The 20,882-nt window shown below is 37.5% G+C and overlaps 1 protein-coding gene and 1 long non-coding RNA gene across 2 annotated transcripts in view; one reads left to right on the top strand and one right to left on the bottom strand.

Annotated features, from left to right (window-relative positions):
* Positions 1 to 13,497, top strand: part of LOC149163218 (integral membrane protein (Protein of unknown function DUF92, transmembrane)) — a 96,745-nt gene extending 83,248 nt beyond the window's left edge. The window contains exons 4-5 of the mRNA XM_089437577.1: positions 12,588 to 12,836; positions 12,981 to 13,497. Of these exons, the coding sequence (XP_089293703.1) occupies positions 12,588 to 12,836; positions 12,981 to 13,112 (381 nt within the window). The 3' untranslated portion in view covers positions 13,113 to 13,497. The remainder of the gene's footprint in view (positions 1 to 12,587; positions 12,837 to 12,980) is intronic.
* On the bottom strand, positions 642 to 15,191 carry LOC149163217 (uncharacterized). Its single transcript, XR_016261978.1, has 3 exons — positions 15,090 to 15,191; positions 14,516 to 14,799; positions 642 to 1,223 (listed from the first exon to the last, which is right to left on the bottom strand). It is a non-coding gene; the product is annotated as an uncharacterized LOC149163217 (long non-coding RNA).
* Between the last annotated feature and the right edge of the window lie 5,691 nt (positions 15,192 to 20,882).

Below are 20,882 nucleotides of genomic sequence, written 5' to 3'. Positions count from 1 at the left end.
TCAAACCATCAAAAGACAAAGTAAGTAAATGTAATGGAAAGTGCTCTTGGTTAATTTTATTAATTAGCTCTACACCAAGATTACAATTTAACTCTTCAATCCTCAGACCTCATCCTCGTCCAATGATATGGATCTCATAGTGAGGAGTCAATAGAGGAGTAGAGGATCTCTAAGATGTCTACTTCAACCAACTTATGTTGGAGGTAAAATTTTAATAAGGTTCGGGGTCTTCCTACACTAAAAATGCCTAGATGAAATGCAAATTGTGTTAATTCCCCAAATTAAAATAATGATACATGCAAATGCTTCAAAGAGATTGATTTGCAATGCTTGAAAATGAAATAGTGTTCAACATAAGTTGCAATTATAACTTCAATTGGAGGAATAAAATTAGCTTACAAGTGTTGCATGTGTTTCATCAATGAATTAAAATGATACAAGTAATTTGCTTGAAAGTAAAATTTGTTTCAAATAGACAATGACAATAAATTGCTCAAATATTCAAGATATCAATGTAGCATAAAATTGAAGCATGTATTCAAGTGCTCATGAAACAATTTACCAAGGGAAATGGAAACGAATCAAAGTTTGTTAAGAATATAAAATGCTTGCATGTAAAGGATAAATTGCCCAAAGTAAAGTGTAAGCTTGTAGCTCCAAGCAACAATGAGAAAGAAAATGCAAAGCTCAAATGAAATTGTAACAAACTTTCACTTAATGAAATGTGATAGTGAGATTGTGTTAATCCCCAATTAAAGCATGCATGTAAGTGAATGAAGTATGAAAGCTTAAACCATGCAAATATAAATCCACCCAAGAGAAGCCTCCCTCTAAATGGGGAGATAGGATACCATGGGAGAAATACCAAGCTCCCACAAACAAGTTAGATCTTTTATTAATATTACAATGAGAAGAGCACCTTTCAAAGTTCTCAACTATACTTCAAGGAGTGTCCTCACAATAATTGCTTGAAATTTGGACAGTAGACCTCATTTCTTGAGATAGTGACAAGATCTCACAAAACTTATGCAAGGGAAACAAGGTGTGAGTTTCTTCCAAATGCCCACGGCTTAAAGAGAAAAATGGGCAGCCCTCTAGTGAACTCGACATGGCCAAAATAAGTGTCCAAAGGGCTCATGATATCCTTGGAAATCGAACCCCCAACACTTGCCAAAGGTTGTGCAAACACTTTTTAGATGTTGCGGGAAGTTGCTCTTCAAAATCTGCCACACAAGAGTTAGCAAACAATCCAAACAATGGTTGCAAAATAAGTTAAGTATTAATGGAAAAATCATCAAGATAAAATGTATATGTACAATTATAATTTACAAAAGGCTAAGCTAAAGAGTAAGAGTAAACTCTCGTCTTTGCTTAAGCCATCTTTAAGCTCTTAGATAGCAAATGAAAGAAATGAAGTACAATGTTTTTTTCTTAAAGAGATTTAAGTTTAGAAGTTCTCGGCTTGTGTACAAGTTATGTGCCGAAATCCCTGCAAAACCACTTTATAAAATAAGACTATGAAGGTTCAAAGAACAAATGGGAGCTCCTTTAAGAATGTATCAAGAGTGGATTGGTTTCTCCAAAGACTTCCCCTCATGCTTGATTTTGTAATCCCAACAAGATGTTTCCTCTACGAAACTTCAATCAAGAATTAGTTCCATATAGATTTAGCAATAAACAATGATAAGAAACTCTAGAGATTTATTTAAAACCAACTAGAGCATTCTATACCTAGAGCATACTTCTAAATCAAATGTCAACGCAAGATAGTTCTACATTAACAAATCTACAAGAGCATATGGAAGCAAATTAAATCAAAGCATGAGTAAAATGAATTATACCAATGTTCAACAATTCATCACACTCGAAAAGGAGGAACACCTCATGAATGAAACCCCAAAGTCTTTATTGATATTTCTGAAACTGTACAAGGCAGTAGCGCTTCTGCAAGCACAATAACTAGTAACAATATGATACAATGTGAGAGCCCATGACTCTATTATATAGAGAGTTGGGAGAAAATCCTAATGTAGAAGTGATTAAACAAGTGGCATGAGGTGACAATCCCAAAGAGAAATTCGAATTTGTTGAATGGAGCTCCAAAGCCAAGTGTAAAAATCGAATTCTGACAAGTGGACATCATTTTCTTCTTTTCTTATGTGCCAAATTCGAATTTTATGGTGGAATGACAAGTGTATATGGGTGGTAACCCATGTGGGGACAATTTCCCACAAAAATCTCCACCAAATATTCTCTCACATCCTCCCAAATGTGCATTAACTTCACAAATTCGAATTTCCAAGCAGCTTTTTCATTTAATGCCAGAAATTCGATTTTATTTAAGCACATGTCCTTTCCTTGATTTTAGGAGTCCACATCAACTTGGGACTTCACTTTAACTCCCACATAATTTTCCACCTCATTTCCACAACATTTAGCATGTGTGGATATTTATTTTTCTCCATTTATTTAATTTCTGGCTTAATTAATTGCCAGATTTCCTACTAAACTTAAGAAAAGTGGGTTTTGAGAGTCCAAAACACATTATTAATCCCTCAAAGTGTGTCATAGTAGAATTTTGAAGGTGTGAGGTGTAATTTTTATTACTCATACTCCATACAACTTCTCTAAATTACACTTATTACAATTTAAATACAATTTTATTTGCAATTTTTGACTTGCGGGAAATCTAAAAAATTAAAAAATACTACCTAGACCTAACCAAATTCCACGAATTTTTTTGTGTGATCTAGTATGGTAATATACATCGACTCTAGAAACTAAGATGTGTTAGGAGCTCAACCTTCAAACCGTCACCCCGGCTTTGGGGTAAAAAGTGAGTGAAAAAATCCAGAAAATTATCCGCCTCTAAAAAAGAAGGGATAATTAACCAGATAAAAAAAACACTCCAAGGTGTACTCGTTTGCTGATTGAGTCCCAACATCCTAGGCCTGTTACACACTCAAAACTCATCATTACTAATATCACTTATTACAATTCCCTGTAAGGTGTGGAATCTGGACACAAGAAAGATGATGAGAAGATAGAAGTAGAGTTAAAAAAACTCTGTTGAGTGACGATATCTGATGGCACAAGTGTCCTCTGGATCATTCTTGGGCATGGAGTCTTCATGTAATCATCAGGTGACACTCCAGTGGTCAACACTCCCAAAGAGTTTACAAGCATTATACCAGATATGTCGGAGTGGATCAATTGCAATATATCTGTGGTCTTGCTATTACTTGAGGGGAATGGTCCCCTTGTAAGTTTTCCTTCGGCACATCCCGGACATACACCTTCATGCTCTACTTTGAACTGGGGCATTCCTGTCACCATCTGTCTCACATCGGATAGGGCATTATAATGAAGATGGGCAAACCTTCGGTGACATAGTTCAGATTGTAGAGATGTGTCGCAAGACATGGCTCCCAATGGACTTCTTCCAACTTGATACAAAGTGTCAACCCTAAACCCAAGAGTAAAAGCATCTTTAAAATTTCTTTTCCAAACACATACCTTTCCATCGATGAATGCCATCTTGTATCCTTTGTCTTCCATTACCAAAATGGACACCACGTTATTTTTGAGATCAGGTACATATAGAACTTCTTGTAAATGAATAGTGTACCTTGATTCAATTCAAGGGTAACATTCCCTACTCCCTTCACGGGATAGTTGGCATCGTTTCCAAGGATGATCTCCAAGTTTGTCTTCTTTTCTATCAGATTAGAGAGGACTTCCTTGTATACAGTAAAGTGCCTTGAGACACCACTATCAATTAGCCAATTCCCCAAAGTGTCCGGAGGAGAGGTAGTGGAGAGGGCCGATATAAGATGGTACTCTTTTTGCTTATTGTTAACAACATTTGATTCTTCATACCTAGAGTTCCTTGCTTTCTTGGAGGGTCGACCATTTCCTTGATGTCTCACATTCCTTTTTCCTTTGCAATTGAACCTGCCATTCCTTTGATTGTTGTTGTTGGAGTTGCCACTGGAATGATTGTGATCATCATTATGCAATGTGTCCCTTCTATTTGGACACTCCCTTGCATAGTGGCCAAACTTATTACAAGCAAAGCACCTGCCCTTCTTTCATCCCTTAGATCTAGGCTTTCCATTGAAATGACCTTTGGACCGTGAATTATTTCTCCTTTTGGCATGAGCGGAGAATGAAGTGGGGTTGCTTCTATTAGAAGGCATTTCTTGCTCCACCATTCTTGTTTCTTCTTGAATGCATTTCGACATCAATTCTTCAAACCCTGGAATTCAATCATTATTGAGAATAATGGTTCTAAATATATACCACTTGGGTGGGAGTCCTCCAAGGGTAGTGATAGTAAGTTCCCTGTGAGGAATGACCTCTCCAATCGAAAGTAGATCATTCTTGATCTTAGTGATCCTTAAGAGGTAGGATTGAATATCCTCGTCGTTGCCCTTCTTAATATCCTTCAACTTATTTTTGAGAAATAAAATTTGATTAGCATCACTAACCTTGAACACGTTGACCAACCTGTTGTAGATCTCTTTGGAGGTGTTCAAATCTAAGATGTAGGCCCCCAGATGCTTGTCAATGGAATCTTTGATAATCTTCTTTGCTTTGACTTCAACCCTATTGTATTTGGTCTTCGTAGTGGCTGGTGCATTTGAAGGAGGCTCAGGGATTTTACCCTTCACATAATCCAAAACTTCTTGTTCTTCCAAGGTCAAATCAAGAGACATCTTCCATCCATGATAGTCAAAGTTTTCATGGAGCTTGTCTTCAGCCAGGAAGTGGGATGCGGAACCCATTGAGCCTTTTGTCCTTGTCCAACTGTCTTTGGCGATTGCTCTCTCACTCTTGCTTGGGCTTTGTCTTCACCTCAGCTATACCATGTTAATTTTAGGCAACAATGTTATGTTCTATGCTTTAGAGCAATTTTACTTCAATTTCTTTCTTAGCCCAATATTAATATTCAGATTAGCAATCAGATCAACATGATAGTAAAATGCAGATAAAACATAAACATAAACAGTAGAAGACAAGCCAAGACAAGAGGACGCAAGATGTGGCACCAGCCAGGGACAAACCCCAATGTGGGGAAACCCTTGATCAGTTCTTCTTATATTTTTCAATAGTTCAACAGAGAGAGAGATAGTACAAATTACAAATCTGATAATTTATGACAGCAGCAACAAGCCCTAACCAGAAAAGTCAACGCTATTCAAACATGGCATAATTCTTCCTCCAAACAGCTCGGTCAAACCCAGTCAACTTCAGCCTCCAACAACAAGCCCAATCAGCCCAAAACAATCCAAAAAAGTCTAGTCAAAAGCTGGTCAACGAAAGTCAAACTGCGGCCAGCCCTAGGGCAGTCAACGTTGGTCAAATGAGAGGTCAGATTGCCTCGATTTTAGTGCCCAGATCTACGGCCTGCTAAGACAGAGATAATTTACCCATACCGCAGTCAAAAGAGGTCAACACAGTCAAACAACAATCGTGTAGCTTGGTCAACGCTGGTCAACAGAGTCAACAGAATTCGTCCTTCTTCCTTCGCACGTGTGAGAGACCATTGCCTAGATTTGTGTACCCAATCACAAGAGGAGAGAGAGATGATGAGATGAGATGATGATAAAATGACTTGAGGTCTCCTTTTATATGCAATGTTGAGGATGAGTTGGGGGTTTGAATGCCTATTTTGCTCGCTGGCCGACCTTGACAATTTGTCCATAAATAAATAAATCCATATCTTCATTTGTACATGTCGGAATCGGATGATCTTTAGATCAATCCTATACCTCTCGGAGAGAGGAATCCAAGAAAAATATCAGCTGTCATAAATAAGATGACCCATGTGGAGTTTGGCCCTAGTTGCCAATTTTAACACCTCTCTTGTCACACCACTGATGTCTAGCTGTTGCTGCCCACCAACTACTGCGCAACTTTGATGTTGCGTCTGTGTTGCTGCTGACACTGCCATAATGTTGCCAACACTGCATCTCCCTCTCATCTGTTGTTGCTACAACTGCAACATCTGAAACTGAAAATATGTCCCTACTTCTGGAATGGGTCTCCACCATAACCATCTGTTCTCTACAATAGACGAACTTAGCAATCCCTTGAGCTTTTGTGAGTATGTCTGCAACCTGCTCTTCTGTGGGAACATTTTGTAGCTAGACTGCCCCACGCTGTACACAATCTCTAATGAAATGACACTGAATATCTATGTGTTTCGACCTGTCATGAAACACTGGATTCTCAGAGAGCTTAATGCAACTCTGATTGTCACAGTAGACTTTGGTCGCCTCCATTCTCTGCCTGAACAAGCTTACTAGCAGCTTCCGAAGCCATATAGCTTCGCATGTAGCTGTGCTTTCTACCATGTACTCTGCTTTTGCAAAGCTCAGAGCTATCGACTTCTGCTTCTTGTTGCATCCAAAAACCATCCCTGATCCAATGTGAAGCAATACCCAGAGGTACTTTTCTTGTCTACTATACTACCTACCCAATCTGCATGTGTGAACCCACATAGTCTAATGTCATCCCCTCGGGTATATGTGAACCCATACTTGACTATGCCACGTGTTGTCGCTCAGATTGTACAGGCACCGCAACAACCGCTCAAGGCAGGGGCTATCACTCTGAGCGGTTGTTGCGGTGCCGGTACAATCCGGGGGACAACATTTTTTGGCGCTGTTGTCGGGCTTCTCATTCCTGCGATCCCATAATAATACCACATCACCGATCTGTAAAGACCTGTTCCGTGCAGACTTATCGAATCGTTCTTTTGTTCTGGATTGGCTCTGACATATGTTATCAAAATGATCTCTTCAGGCCTCATCAAGTTCCATTATCTGATCTATTCTTTTCTGTACTACATCTTTGTCCTCTGTAAAATGTTGAAGAAGCTGATAAGCAGGGAGCTTGAGGTGAATAGGCAAGGTTACTTCCAAACCATAAACAAGCTCAAAAGGACTTTTTCTGGTAGCCCTCTTCTTTGTGATCATGTCTGCCCATAATGCATACTTGATCTTACTGTCCCAAGATCATTTATTATCCCCCACAATTTTCTTAATGATGGTGATTAAATTTTTATTGCTTGATTCGGTCAAACCATTTCCTTGGGGATAATAATTTGAAGAATGAGATAGAATAATACCATACTTGAAGCAGAAAGAAGAAAATTCGGAAGAGCTGAAGGCTTTGGCATTGTTAGTTGTGATCTTGGCTGGAACACCAAATCGAGTAATGATGTGATTCTCAATAAAATCCATGACAACCTTTTTAGTAGCATGCTTTGTCGAAATGGCCTCAACCCACTTCGTGAAGTAATTTGTAATAGTCAGAATCCATGAATAACCATTACTAGTCTCTGTTTTCCTATGAAAAGTTGGCATTCTTAACATTTTCTAACAAATTTATCCACATTTGAAAAAATGGCAGGCCAATAATATCTCGCATGCAAAATCTTGTGGGTTGTGGTTTTTGTTGCAAAATGCCCTCCACAAAATCCTACATGGAACTCAGTGATAAGCTTCTTAGCTTCATCCTCATCAATGCATCTGAGTATTATCCCATCCAGATTTCTCCATCCAAGGCCATCTTTTAAGATACAATACTTGGATGCCTTTAATCTGAGAGCCCTCCTTTTATGGGCTACCAAGTGATCAAGACAAGTTAGGTTTGTCAAATAATAAATGATGTCCTTATACCATTTGATCCTTTCCAATTTCTGAAGCTCGGGGGAGATAGAAGGCTCAACAACCTCATTTTGGCAAACCATCTCTAAGGCTTTCTCATTACTTTCTGTCAACATTTGGGCTAATCCTTGACCCTTGACAAGCTTGGTTGGTCTAATCTCAAGATCATATTCTTGAATCTTAGTCACCCATCTGGCACGAGTTCCTAAGCAATCAATTTGAGTCAATATATCTTTAATAGCTGAGTGCGGAACAAATGCAATGATCTTTGAATAGCCCACATATGTTCTGAAATGCTTAAGGGACTTGACCAATGCATAAGCTTGTTTTTCCATAATGTTGTACTTCAATTCTGAATTTTGCAATGATTTGCTCATGAAGGCAATTGGCTGCTCATGGCCATCTTTGTTCTTTTGTAACAGAACACTTGCTATAGTGTCTTTGGAAGCAAATGAAAAGACCATAAAGTCCTTTGAATAATCTGGACTTGTTAGTTTTTGTAGCATCGAATGTGTTCTAGCCTTGAAATTTTGTGGAGAGGCTAGAATACAGAAGATCCCCAAAACCCAAAAATCGTTTCTAGAAATTCCGCCTAGAAACGACTTAATTAGATTATTAGCCAATTTTTAAATATTTCTTAAGTCTAAACTTAGGGAATATGGTTAATTAATCAAAATTAATTAAGTCAAGGCGTGAATGATCTAGAAACTCACACAGATTGACTTCAAGTTAATCCTAGCCATCGATTAAGATTTAATCTTAGCCATTGGAGTCCCAACAAAAGATTATAAGAAGAAGTTGATGGGCACTTGGAGAAGACACTTGAGCAGTTCAATTTCTAAAGAAATCGATTTCCAGAGTAGCAACAGTCAGTTGTTAGAGAGAGAGCCAGTGAGATCGAAGCAGTGAGAGAGGGGCAGAGACAGTGAAGCCGGAGGAAGGATTCCAGATCCGGTGAGTGCATTTGCAGAGAGGCAAGTGAGCCACAGTGAGGCTGACACAGAGCTGCGTAGTAGCCTCTAGAGGCAAAGTCGATTTGCTGAGGAAGATTGACGTTTTCAGTTCCAGAGGCTGGGAAGGAGTCCTAGAGTGCCGGAGAAGCGTCTTTCTGGTCAGCAAAAGGCATAACGACTTCATCAGAATCCAACAGAAGGCAAGTGGTCCAGCCAGCGACACAAAGTAGCGCAAAGGATGACGCGGTGCCTCAGAATGCTGAAATTCTAAAGGCAAGTGGCGCCGGGAAATTGCCGTGGGGTGAGGAAAATTCCTCTCCAGAGTTTTGCTAGTATTTCTCTGTAGGATTGCTAGTTTCGGCATCCAGTTGTACTCAGATTATTTCACTGCTACTTAATATTAAAACCCTCAGCTGCTGCACCGGTTTTCCCAAGTTGGTTTTTTTCCAGGGACTTTTGTCCAAAAATAACCGTGTTATTTTATGTGTGTGCTAGAATTTCTTCCAACGTTTATTCTTTCGCAATTTTATTTGTGTAGGTTGCAATGTGAGTTATTCAGTGTTTGTTGTAGGAAACAATAAATAAATTGTTAATTTAAAATAACAATTAGGAGAATAATTTCCAGTCGCTGCAATAGGATTCTGGTTGTGGAATTTTCATAGGACTGACCAAAACAGGAGCTTTGGCTATAGCATCCTTGATATTTTGAAATCCCATCTTACCCTCCTCTTTCCAAATAAACTTTGCATCTTTCTTTAAAAGGCATTGTATGGGTTTAACAATTTCAGCAAGGATTTAAGATTGAGGCAATGGAATTTGCTGAATAACCTCAACTTTTTCAGGATCAATCTTGATGCCATCCTTGGAGATGATATGACCCAATAATTTCCCTTCAGTCATCCCATAAACAAACTTGGCCGGGTTTAATGATATATCAAATTCACGACATTTGTCAAAAACCTACTTTAGATGATTTATATGAGCTTTACCATCCTTAGAGAAAACAGTAAGTTCATCTTGATAGATAAGTTTATCTGAGTGACAGGCACACATACTTTTATTTGGCTGATCCATTCTCCTAATTTGAAACCAGAATTAGCTTTAAGAAAATCAGAGATTGATTCTCCCATATTGCCCACGTTAAGAGTTTCAACATCATGACTATTTTCAATAACTTTCATCCAATCTTCTAAAGGAAAATGAAACTCCTTTCCAAACATATTAATTTGAGGACCAGGAGGCCTTTGCTCAACAGGAGGATTCCTTCTTGGCCATGGATAATTATCACATCGAGGCTATATGTTTAGCATCTGAATCATTCTACTCTGCATGCCACTCATCTGTTTGGTATGCTCAATGTTCATTTATTTCACTAATCAGGTTAATTCCTTAGCAGATTCTTCTTCTTCGACTTCCTTTCCCTTATAGACTTAATTTGGACTCTTTCAAAACCAGGGATTTCTGACTTTCATGAGGCCTTCTTATCTTTTTCCAACTCCTCAATCATGCTTTGGGCAATAACTAAAGTGTTGGGATGAGCACTTCTTATCTCATATTGTGTCTTTGCAAGATAGGCCTCAAGATATTGTTCAAGAATTGTCTTGTTAGGAGGCTTGTAATCTTGAGTCATATCCTTTAATAACTTATTAAATCTTTGGTTAAATTTTTCAACTGTTTCATTTTCTTTTTTCTTGATAGTGTTGAATTCCTTAACCAAATATTTCCCTTCCCTCTTATCTCCATACTTGTCTCTAAATGCATCAAGAAGGGATCTCAAAGAGTCGAAGGCATTGTCAGCTTTATCTTGGAACCAATCGAGAGCATCATCTTCTAGAGAAAGCACAAATAACTTCATTCAAACATCTTCGTGATTATAATCAATAACATGAGAAAATTTGTCGATGAAACTGTTGAACTTCTTTATGTGACCTTCAACATTAATAGCATTGTTTCCTTGGAAAAGCGGCAGCTTGCTCATAGTGGATTCATTCGGCAAATCATGTGGATATCCCTGAATGTTGGTGAAGTTGCAAGGCTCGTAGAAGTCACCCATGATGTCTTGATTTATAGGATGGTTGATGAAAAGCAAATGGAGATCAAGGAGAGCTTCTTGTCCGAGAAAATTTAAACGATCTCTAGAATGTAATTTGTTTAACTGGGCTCTTAGAACCTTTTCAAGATCGGGAGTGGGGTTAACCAAGCTACCAGGATTCCTTCTAGAGTATGTTCTTGTGAATGGATGAAAAAGTGGAGTCGCCACCCAAACAGGAAACCAACCTAAATGTCCAGGTGCTAATGGTGTGAATGAACAAGATGAGAAGATTAGTGAGAGAACAAAAGATAAGGTGATGAAAAGATGAAAAATGATGAAAGATAAGCGGCAAAAAATGTTGTGGTGTTGACGGGTTAATAAATGGCGAAAGATGGAAGATCTCAAGAATTGAGAAATTTTCGTAAACACCAAGGTCCAATAAATTGTTCCCTGGCAACGACGCCAAAAATGTTGTCGCTCGGATTGTACAGGCACCACGACAAATGCTCATGGCGGGGGTTGTCACTCTGATCCCCGCTCACTCCGTTCTAGCTGTCTCTCATGTTAGTTTTTGGTAGCATCGGATGTGCTCTAGCCATGAAAATTCGTGGAGAGGCTAAGGCACATGAGTTCTAAAGAACCCAGAAATCATTTGGTGAAATTCCACCCGGATTGTACTTTATTAAAATAATTAATATCTTTAATGGGGTTCCTAAGTCTAAACTTAGGAAAATTAAAGTATTAATGAGTATTAATCAAGATATGGGTGAGAATGTTCTAGAAAGCGGATAAGTGAAGTTTTAATCTTAGTTGTTGATTAGAGACTTAATCTTGGCCATTGAAGTCTCAACGAGAAAAGTATAAGGGGGAGGCTTGGGGTTCATTTAGAAACACACACGAAGAGAACGAATTGATCTAGAGTTCGATTTCTAGGGCTAGGAAGTTGAGAAATTCAAACTAGGTGATCATTTTGCAACAGAGGAGCAGGGATAGTTCGGGATCCAAGATTTACATTTGGTTTTATCTGCAACAATTCAACCGATATTGAATTTGGATCTCCATATTAATACAAGTTCAATTTATTGTTAAATCACATTTTCATAAAGTAAAATAAGATAATTTTCTTAATGTTTAATAGTACATTAATGAGACTTGAAAAGTACATTAGAGTTGAAAACGAAAGGGAAATGCATAAGCATGTCCGATAAAGATGCTAACAGCAATATGAAAAAGCAATATGAAAAAATATAAGAACGTACTAGCTAACAAAAAGGAGTAGACAAAGACACGGCATAAATGAATGCAATGATATGCTATTATAGATAGAATTGTTATATAAATTCGCAATAAGAAAGAAACTTACTGGCTAACAAAAGGTACTACACAGACACAGTACATGAATGCATTCTCCATAAGCTATTATACATAATATTGTTATATAAATCACTATGGTATAGGTATATGCTTTTATATGGAGTCGTCTAACGAGGCAGAGGAAAGGAATTGTTTGGACAGACAAAAGTAGCGGGAATTTGGGCAAAAAAATTTCAAAAAATCTGGTAGAGACAGTGTTTAATCGTGTTTTTGATGGTAGAAATGGATTCAGCATCATCAAAAACGTTTAAGACATCTAAAATTTTGAAGTTTAACAACTATAACTTAGATTTACAAAAATCCTTGCCAGATTTTCTCTAAATATGATTGGAATAAAAAATTTCATGTACTTTGGTCTATTGATAATAATAAAAAAGGGCTATACGTGGACTTTGGAAACCGAGTTAGTGGCACAAAGAGGCACAGTATGGAAAAATAATCTTTTAGCGTTTCTGTATCTTTTCTGCCCTTTTAAGGCTAGGGATTGTTTTCTCCTTTCGTCTGTCATTTGCTATTTTTTGCGACCATTCATTGCCAATATTCCATTTGCAGCATGCTCCGCCTGGTACAAATGGAGGAGTGACTATTTTAGGCCTTGTTGCAGCTGCAGCTGGAGGTGCTGTGATTGGGCTAACCTTTGTAATGGCAGGGTTGTTCACAGCAAGTTGTGATGGCCGGTTAGCATCAAGGCAATTACTAGCATTTCCAATTGGAGCTTTTGCAGGCCTTTTTGGTAGTGTTATTGACTCTCTGTTGGGCGCCACAGTGCAGTATAGTGGGTTTTGTGCTGTGCGGAAGAAGGTAAGTTACGGATTTATAGTGCGCTTAATTCTGGAATACGGATTTATAGTGCTCTTAATTCTGGAATTGTTTTATCATTTAACTTAACAGTGACTGGATATTCTGAAAGTATCGCTTCTTACATTTGTGTTTCTACATGGACAGGTCGTAGGAAAACCAGGGCCAACTGTCAAGAAAATCTCTGGGGAAAATATTCTTAGCAACAACGGAGTGAATTTTGTTTCAGTGCTGTTGACGACACTGGGAACATCTGTTGTTTGTTTATATTTGTTCTAATATTCCAACACTCGTTGATCTTGCTGAGTACTGGAATGCATAACTAAAGTTACTAGATGCTTGCATTATTTTTATATTCCGTGTTAGGGTGAGGGTGGTAATGCTGCACATAATTAAGTTGACTAAGGAGCTATAGCTTTCATGAAAACTGAGGAAAAGGAAAGCAAAACGTGTCAAGCAATTCACTGCGTGATTGCACCGTGAACAACAATATTTCATTATCACGTTTCTCGGAGGGAAATACAACTGAGGCAAAATAAAAGACATCGCAGGGATTTGATTTGTAAGCTTCAGTAGACAGCATGCTTGTTTTTTCTCCTGCATTTAGGGTTGTAGTTTTTAAATAAACGTAGAATTAAATTTATAAATGTAATTATTTCTCTGCGTGAACAACGGACACAACAGACAGACATGCATGCATCTTATTTGAAACAGACTAGCATTTCCCATTTGGAATCGATGGATGATACGAGGAGCATCAAGTTTGTTTAGGATAATAGGAAAAAACTAAATGGTATGTTTAGGACCACAAATGTGGACAATTCTATTCGGTGCACATCATCATTCGTTTTGTGCAAATCAAAGAAAATAATGACATTAAAAAAATGCTGGATGGTCTACTGGACTGAAAGGAAAAATAAAGGCTGCATTCGTAGCAGCAGCTCCTAGATCTTGTTTCTTTTGAACTCTAAAGGGAAAGAATACAAAACTAGTAGACGGACATCATCTTTACCTCTCAGCATTAGGGTTTTATTCTTAAAGTCAAGTTGACAGAAACTGGAAATCTTTATGCATTAATGTGCAACCTCTCAGCATTAGGGTTTTATTCTTAAAGTCAAGTTGACAGAAACTGGAAATATTTTATGCGTTAATGTGTACCTCCTCTCAGCATTAGGGTTTTATTTTTGAAGTCAAGTTGGGATAACATCCACCGATCGTTTATGTTATCACTCCAACAACATTGCATTCAAACAAGTAGTGAGTCACTAATAGAAAAAATTGTTGTGTTTGTCCAGAAAGGAAAGGACGTGTTAGCGAAAATTAGGAAATGTATTCCACCTTAAACTTAAAGATATAATGATCACAAAAAGGAAAATTTGATTACGGTACAAGGTAGAAAATTTACAGAACTCTTTTGGGTTCAGAATGTTATGAAGAACAAACTAAGCGGACAAAAGGAGGAAGGAATCATGATTTTACTAATCCGTCACTGAATTGAAGTTAACAGAAGCTATAGAGTGATCTGAAAATTTTCCAGATTCTACTCAGAAACTGGAGTGAAACTAACATTTCTTTAATCTGTGCTTCATGGATTGATAGTTTTATGTCATCCATCTGTGCATGAAAGCTGACATACTTTGCAATAACATTTCCATATTGAGTCAAATTCTGGGAAATAATACCTTGCTATAACTGAACTTGAGATGGCTGTGGTCCCGGATCAGTTGCCTCTTCATTCTTTCACGGTGGATTCCGACCAGCGACGGGCCGACCACCCGAGTGGGTCCCACCTGAGTCGGGGGTTGGGCTGGCCAGCTCTTTTCTACGTTCGCTATATGTTGCGGCCCGACAATACGGTCTGCTGTGCTAAACCCCACCCGTCCTTACACAAATGATGTTGCCTCTATGCAGTAGGATGCAACGCTACAACTTGCCTCCGAGAAGACCTACGTTTGAGTCTCTCTTTCTGGATGCAATATAACATAACACGACAACAATAAATGAAACAAATTTTGTATATAAAACACACAAGGATGCTATGTCCACATGGGGTAGCTCAACCAGCAAGGGCCGTGGAAATGAAGTCTCACCGAACCGGAAGTCTTGGGTTCAAATCTTGGGCTACCCTTCCCCCGTAGAGGGGTACATAATGGACATGTAAATCGGAGAGTCCCACCCCAGCTTACAAAAAAAAAAAAACACACAAGGATGCTATTACAAAGCTGAAATTACATATCACGGTCTCTCAAGACCTACGTTCAAAAAACAATTTCACATTACGGCCTCTCCGGGCCTGGCGCCATTCGGCCTAAGTCAAAATTGCCTTGCCCTTTTTTGGCCTGATATTACATTGAAAATGGCTGCTGTTGTCACAGTTCACAAACAACTCTTAATAAAAATGAGATGGAAGCCTAACCACCTAGGGAGTAATCTTGCTAACTGTTGTCCTCTGGGATAATGAATCTTGCTAACTGTTGTCCTCTGGGATAATTTTAGGTTAAGTAATTGTACCAAAGCATCTAAAATGTTCTGTTGTTTTAAAAGTTTTTTGAATGATCAATGTTATGAGCATATTAAGGCAGGTGCTTAAACCTTACTAATACTAAATATTTAGAAAGGGTTGATTACCTATGAACAATAATTTGATTTAAAAGTAGTGTGGAAAGGCAGAGATGTAAGAGACTATGATTTCTTAAATATTCAAACTGAATTTTTAGTTAATCATAAGAAAGAATTCAAGCAAACAATGTTTACAGCCCAACAAAATATATTTAATCTTATGAAGATGATTGACAATTTATAAATGCAGAAGAGCTTATAAAGACAAACAGTCCAATAAACCAATCTCTAAAATAGATTATAACTTCAAAGGGGATTTAAGATAAATTGATATTCAGTTTTCTCTTACCCAATTTTCTTCATAAAAACTTAAATACATGTAGAACAACAAAATGAAGTGAAAACATAAGAAAAACTCACAAAGTGACAAGTTGTTTGAAGCAAATCTAGAATCCTTTCATTAATATGAAGCAATTTCAGTTTGATACAATTATGCTTTAGAAAACTCATCCAAGGGTTCAACCCTTAATACATCGAATTGCTACTTATTTATACAAAAATATTTGGATTCTATAAATATTTAAATAATTTACAAAAATAGTACAAAATGTAGGAATGCTTAAACTGTTGAGGTTGCTGGCACTATCTTCAAGGAAATTGTTTGATGACTTGGCCCAAAATGTGTTGTCTCGTTGTTTGTTTGTTGGAGATTAAAAAAATTTACTCGATGGTATCACACAACTAATTCCACCTTTCATCATTGGGTATAGAAAAATTTATTAGCTTTCTATAAATTTCATCTACTTTAGTATATTTCTCAAAAGTTGGCTTGTTGATGAAAATGTGTTTGATTTCATGTTTGATAGTTAAATCAAACTCCAAAGCTTCTATGAAAGCTTTACCTGTGACATGTCCTTTGATACCTGCAAACTTGGATTTATCTGTTGCAATAGTGTAAAGTTTCTTACAATAATCTTCCAAGTTGATTACTCTGTCATTGTGAGCTACTAACCCTGGCAATCCTCTTTGATTCAGCAAATTAAATTTAGTATGAAACCTCTAGACAACATTTTTCAGAGCTTAACACTTAGTCTCCCACTAAGTCATTAAATTCCTTTTCTGCAATACTTTCTTGATTTCTATGATGGTTTCTGTCCTATCTGCAATCTGGATATGCTCTAACTCTGATCTAGTATTTGAATTCAACACTTTGATCATGGATGTAGCCCCAACTAGTTTTTGTCCCAATGTTGTTATGACTCGTTCAATCACTGTTTTGCACTTGTCAATTAACTCTTCTTGTTAAAAAATAATCTGAATGGATGGCCAAATTTCAGTTATGGCATGATTTATATCTAGCCAAATACTTTCCTTGGCTTGGGCCAAGGTGTGAGTTGATCAATCTTATTGGCAAGCTGGTGAGATTTTTGCTTCTCTTCCACCAAGAGGGTATCATTTTTTATCTTTTGTGCTTCTAGATTCTTTAGTTTTTGCCGGAGCTTATCATTTCTTGTCTCTAAAGAGACAGGTCTTGTATAATTTCATTCAAATCATTTGGTACTGATGTCGAATCCCCTGTTGTCTCTACAACTATAATTGGTATAGATGTTACTGGAGCTATAGTCAATTGTGCAACCTCTTCTTTTTCCTTAAGTAGCTTCTCCATATGTTCCTCCATTTCCTTTATCTGTACATTTTGCTCAATGATCAATTTGAGTATGTCTTCTTTATGCTGCTCACTTTCTTCTATCTTTTTTGTTTGTGGATCCCTCTGTAGAAGGTAACTTCAACTATTTCCTGAGTATTGCTACCTCTGCATTCTTTTTCTTGAGGATCTCCTCCATTACTTTGACATCATTGGGATCATAACCCAACTTGATCACCAAATCTTCCAATGTTTTGATTTTAGTGTCCCTTTGTTAATAAATAATTTTCTCCAATTTTAATTGTGACTGGACATTGGTGAGAGATGTCCTTAATTTTAAAAATGTCAAAGCAGTATTTGTCATGATGGAGAAAATCATTTCTCCAGACTGTCTATGCATACCCATTTGATTAATGGGATGTATTTTCTTTGCATCAAATGAGAAGATAGTCTTCTCATAGTCTGAAGGGGTTTTTGGAAATGGTACTTGTGCCTGTAAGAATGCCATTTGCATCCTTCCTTTCTCACTAACAACTTATGCTGGGAGGTAGAGGTCTGCTTCCAAAATTGAACATAGGTGTTGGCTTTCAGTGTTTCATTTTTCTGCTTAATTTCCAAAAACTTACTGAAGATGTTGGGATCATCATTTTCACCCAATTATGTTGACTGTGATTTTTCGGAAGGATTCTATGAGGCTGAAGAGGATGGGGTATCAGGGAAAAACTCCTTTGACCCTGTGCGCACCTGTGAACCAATCATAACAATAGTTTCTTGTTTTTCCTCATTTTGAATGGTGACATCATTGAGATGTGTCTTCTGCATTTTCTGTTCAATGATGAATTCTTGGGCACTTATTTTTGTACACATTGAAGATGAAGGTTCTTCCCATTGCCCTTTTCCTTGTTTATCTTGAGGTACTAGGGTGTGGAGGGTGACTGTAGATAGAATTTGTTCTTCTGCTTCTTGTAGTGTATTTTCCTCCCACTGGTCTTGATTCATGAATTTCTCGATCTCCGGTCTGGGGGTATGATTATAAGGTGTTGTTTTGAGTTCCACCCTTAAATTAGTAATTATGCTGAATGGGTCATATGACCAGGTGAAACTGGGCTGAAAATTGAATTGCTTGAGGATTGAGTCTGCCTCATTTCTCGCTGCTTTGGTATTACATATGAATGGTCCCACTTGGGTCTTGATCTTAATTGTGATTTTCTTTTACCTGAGACAAAATGGATTTCATTCATATTGATCATCTGCCTTATGTATTCTATAGAGAAAATCCTCATTGGAACATATTTAGGTAGCTTGTAGGGAGCCAACTCACATCCATATATCCTTATATCTATATAATTTTGGTATAGATACCAGTCTCCAGTTTTTGTTTGCGCACTTAGGTGCAAAACCTTTTTAATCTCTGAACTGATCCTTGGTTCACTCTGACTACTAAAAAGCCTTGCAACTGTATGAACAAAATTGTCTATGAAGTCTGCAAATTTAAACTCTGTTGAGTTTTTCCTGACTAATGAAGTCCACTGTATCACCAATTGATTGATGCCTTGATCATCTTGTTTATGTAAAGTTATTGGAAACATATCTTCTTGCTGCAAAAAAAATAAAAATAATAATAATACATATGCATATTTAAACATGCCTTCTGTAGTAATATTCATCACTTGTTCATGCATATTATTAGCCAGAAATTGACTAAAATTAAACATGAATGTTGGCTTATGTTCATTAGAGAATATAGATAGAAAACCTAGAATAGGCTCATTTACCCACTAGTCTGATTAATACCCTAAAAGGCAAGAAACTAAAGCAATGATCTATTTGGCTTTCTCTGGGAACATAGAAGCTGGATAAGGGGGATTTTTCTTAGGAAGCTGAGAATCTTCTGGAAGGAAAATGCCGAAAATCTGGGCTCTCTGAGGAAAGGTGAGTTTATGATACAAATCCATAAGGACAACTACAGAAAAATGGCTGAGGGAGTCATTTTCAGGAGTAGGAACATCTGGTTTATGGTTTCAGGCGCAATTGAGATCAAAATGTCTCCATTTTGGACCACAATGGTTTTTCGTAGTGGATTATATCTGGCTTAACACCACATGACAAGATCAGGGAAATAGTGTGTCTATGGGAACTTGAACATGGGTAATAGAGATTCCCAAAGGTTAATTTCATCTTGTTGGTTTAGGTAGTTTTGCTTCAACCAATGGTGTAATTCGAACAGGTTGAATTCACACTCGGTATCAATAATCTTGTAATACTGATTTGCCAATGTCATATGGTTGAGGTCTAGGGTGGTAAATATTTTAGGGTTATCCTCGTTGTTTGAGTTGCTGCTAGAGGATTGGTCCTTTCTGTTTGGTGCCATGTCTAAGGAGTTTGAGAAGAAAAAGATAACATAAGTTCAATGTGAACATGTACCTGGATAAGTGATGAATATATGTCAATGGTAGTGGGCTCTGAATTTGCTGGGATTGGCAGGTGCTGACAATAGTAAGGGTTGCGAGAACTAAAATCAGTACCTGCAATCAAAATAGTAACAACGCAACTAGGAGAGTCGTGCGGGATGAGACGAGGCGACTTTTATATGACTTGTTCAATTATCATTGCGGTGAAAACCGTTACAGAACGAGATTTAGATGAATTAATGGGCGACGAGAAATTTGCAACAGATAAATGTATAACAGGTAGATGGCAACGAAAATAGGTGGTGAGCAAATGGAGGAATGATTAGTGGCGCAGAGTAATTAGTGATAGGTAAATACGGAAGGTGACATGGTGACCGTTGGCAGGAGCGGAGGAGAGATAGGTAGATTTTGGAGGGGGGAGGGAGTGGTGGTACGTTGTTTCCAGCGAGGGGGTGCGAAGTCGCGAGGAAGTGCCATGTTGCGTGGGGCTTGGGAAAAGAAATACCACTTTTCGGACTCCCCCCCCCCTGTCGTTAACGGGAAATGGGATGAGGGGGTGCGAAGTTGTTTCCCCGCTGTTGATCCGGGCGGGGAAAATCATGGCTGTTGAAAGGTGCCTTTGCGATATCACAAGTCGACAAAACATCTTGTCGTCTCCCAACCTTATAATAAAACCCAATGCTTAATGCTTATTACAAATTGCTAATCATGTTTAAATGACATGATCATTTCATTACTTAACTAAGATCAGTTTATCTAAAGCATGATTAATATATCCTAAGGGCGCATTTGCTCTATTTGACTCTCTTTTTATTTCCCAAGGTTACTTCTAACCCTGTTCTGGTGCATATAATGCAATTGACCAAGTTTAAATGCTTTGGTCACTTTTTCTTTAATCTATCCTATCTACTAATTTGAACTAAGATTAAACAGTTTGGTTGAATTATTTTCTAATATAAAAACTTAAATTTAAATATGTTTGATCATGATTATACTATATGATTCAAATAAGAATTATTTCTAGTGGCATTTGAGCTTGCTCACGTGTACAATTGTTTTTCTTTTCATGGGGTTATTTTCATTATTTTTTTCATTTTTTTTTTTTTTTTTTTTTTTTTTTATATTTTCATTTTTTTATTATATTTATATTTATTTTTTATTTTTTATACCCTCTTTTATAAATATCTAACTTATCAAAACCATTTATGTTATAACACCAGCTCCAACTAAGGACTGCTTCCCTTGCAGGATGGAAAGAACTTGTAGATCCATGTGCCTTCTCCTTGGACTAATGGGGTCCCTATGGAAAACAATCACACATTGCTTAAAATAAAAACAATCTGGTGATGTACAAATGATGAATGAATGAAGGAATCTCAATATTGGATATAATGCTTCAAAACCAGAGATTATCAAACTTTAGATGTTTTCCTT

The sequence above is a fragment of the Pinus tabuliformis genome, chromosome 5_2 (genome assembly GCF_031772625.1).
Source record: "Pinus tabuliformis cultivar Carrire ecotype Pingquan chromosome 5_2, CPIR1, whole genome shotgun sequence".
In the NCBI taxonomy this organism is placed as follows: Eukaryota; Viridiplantae; Streptophyta; class Pinopsida; order Pinales; family Pinaceae; genus Pinus; species Pinus tabuliformis.
This window is presented reverse-complemented; position numbering and strand designations above follow the sequence as displayed.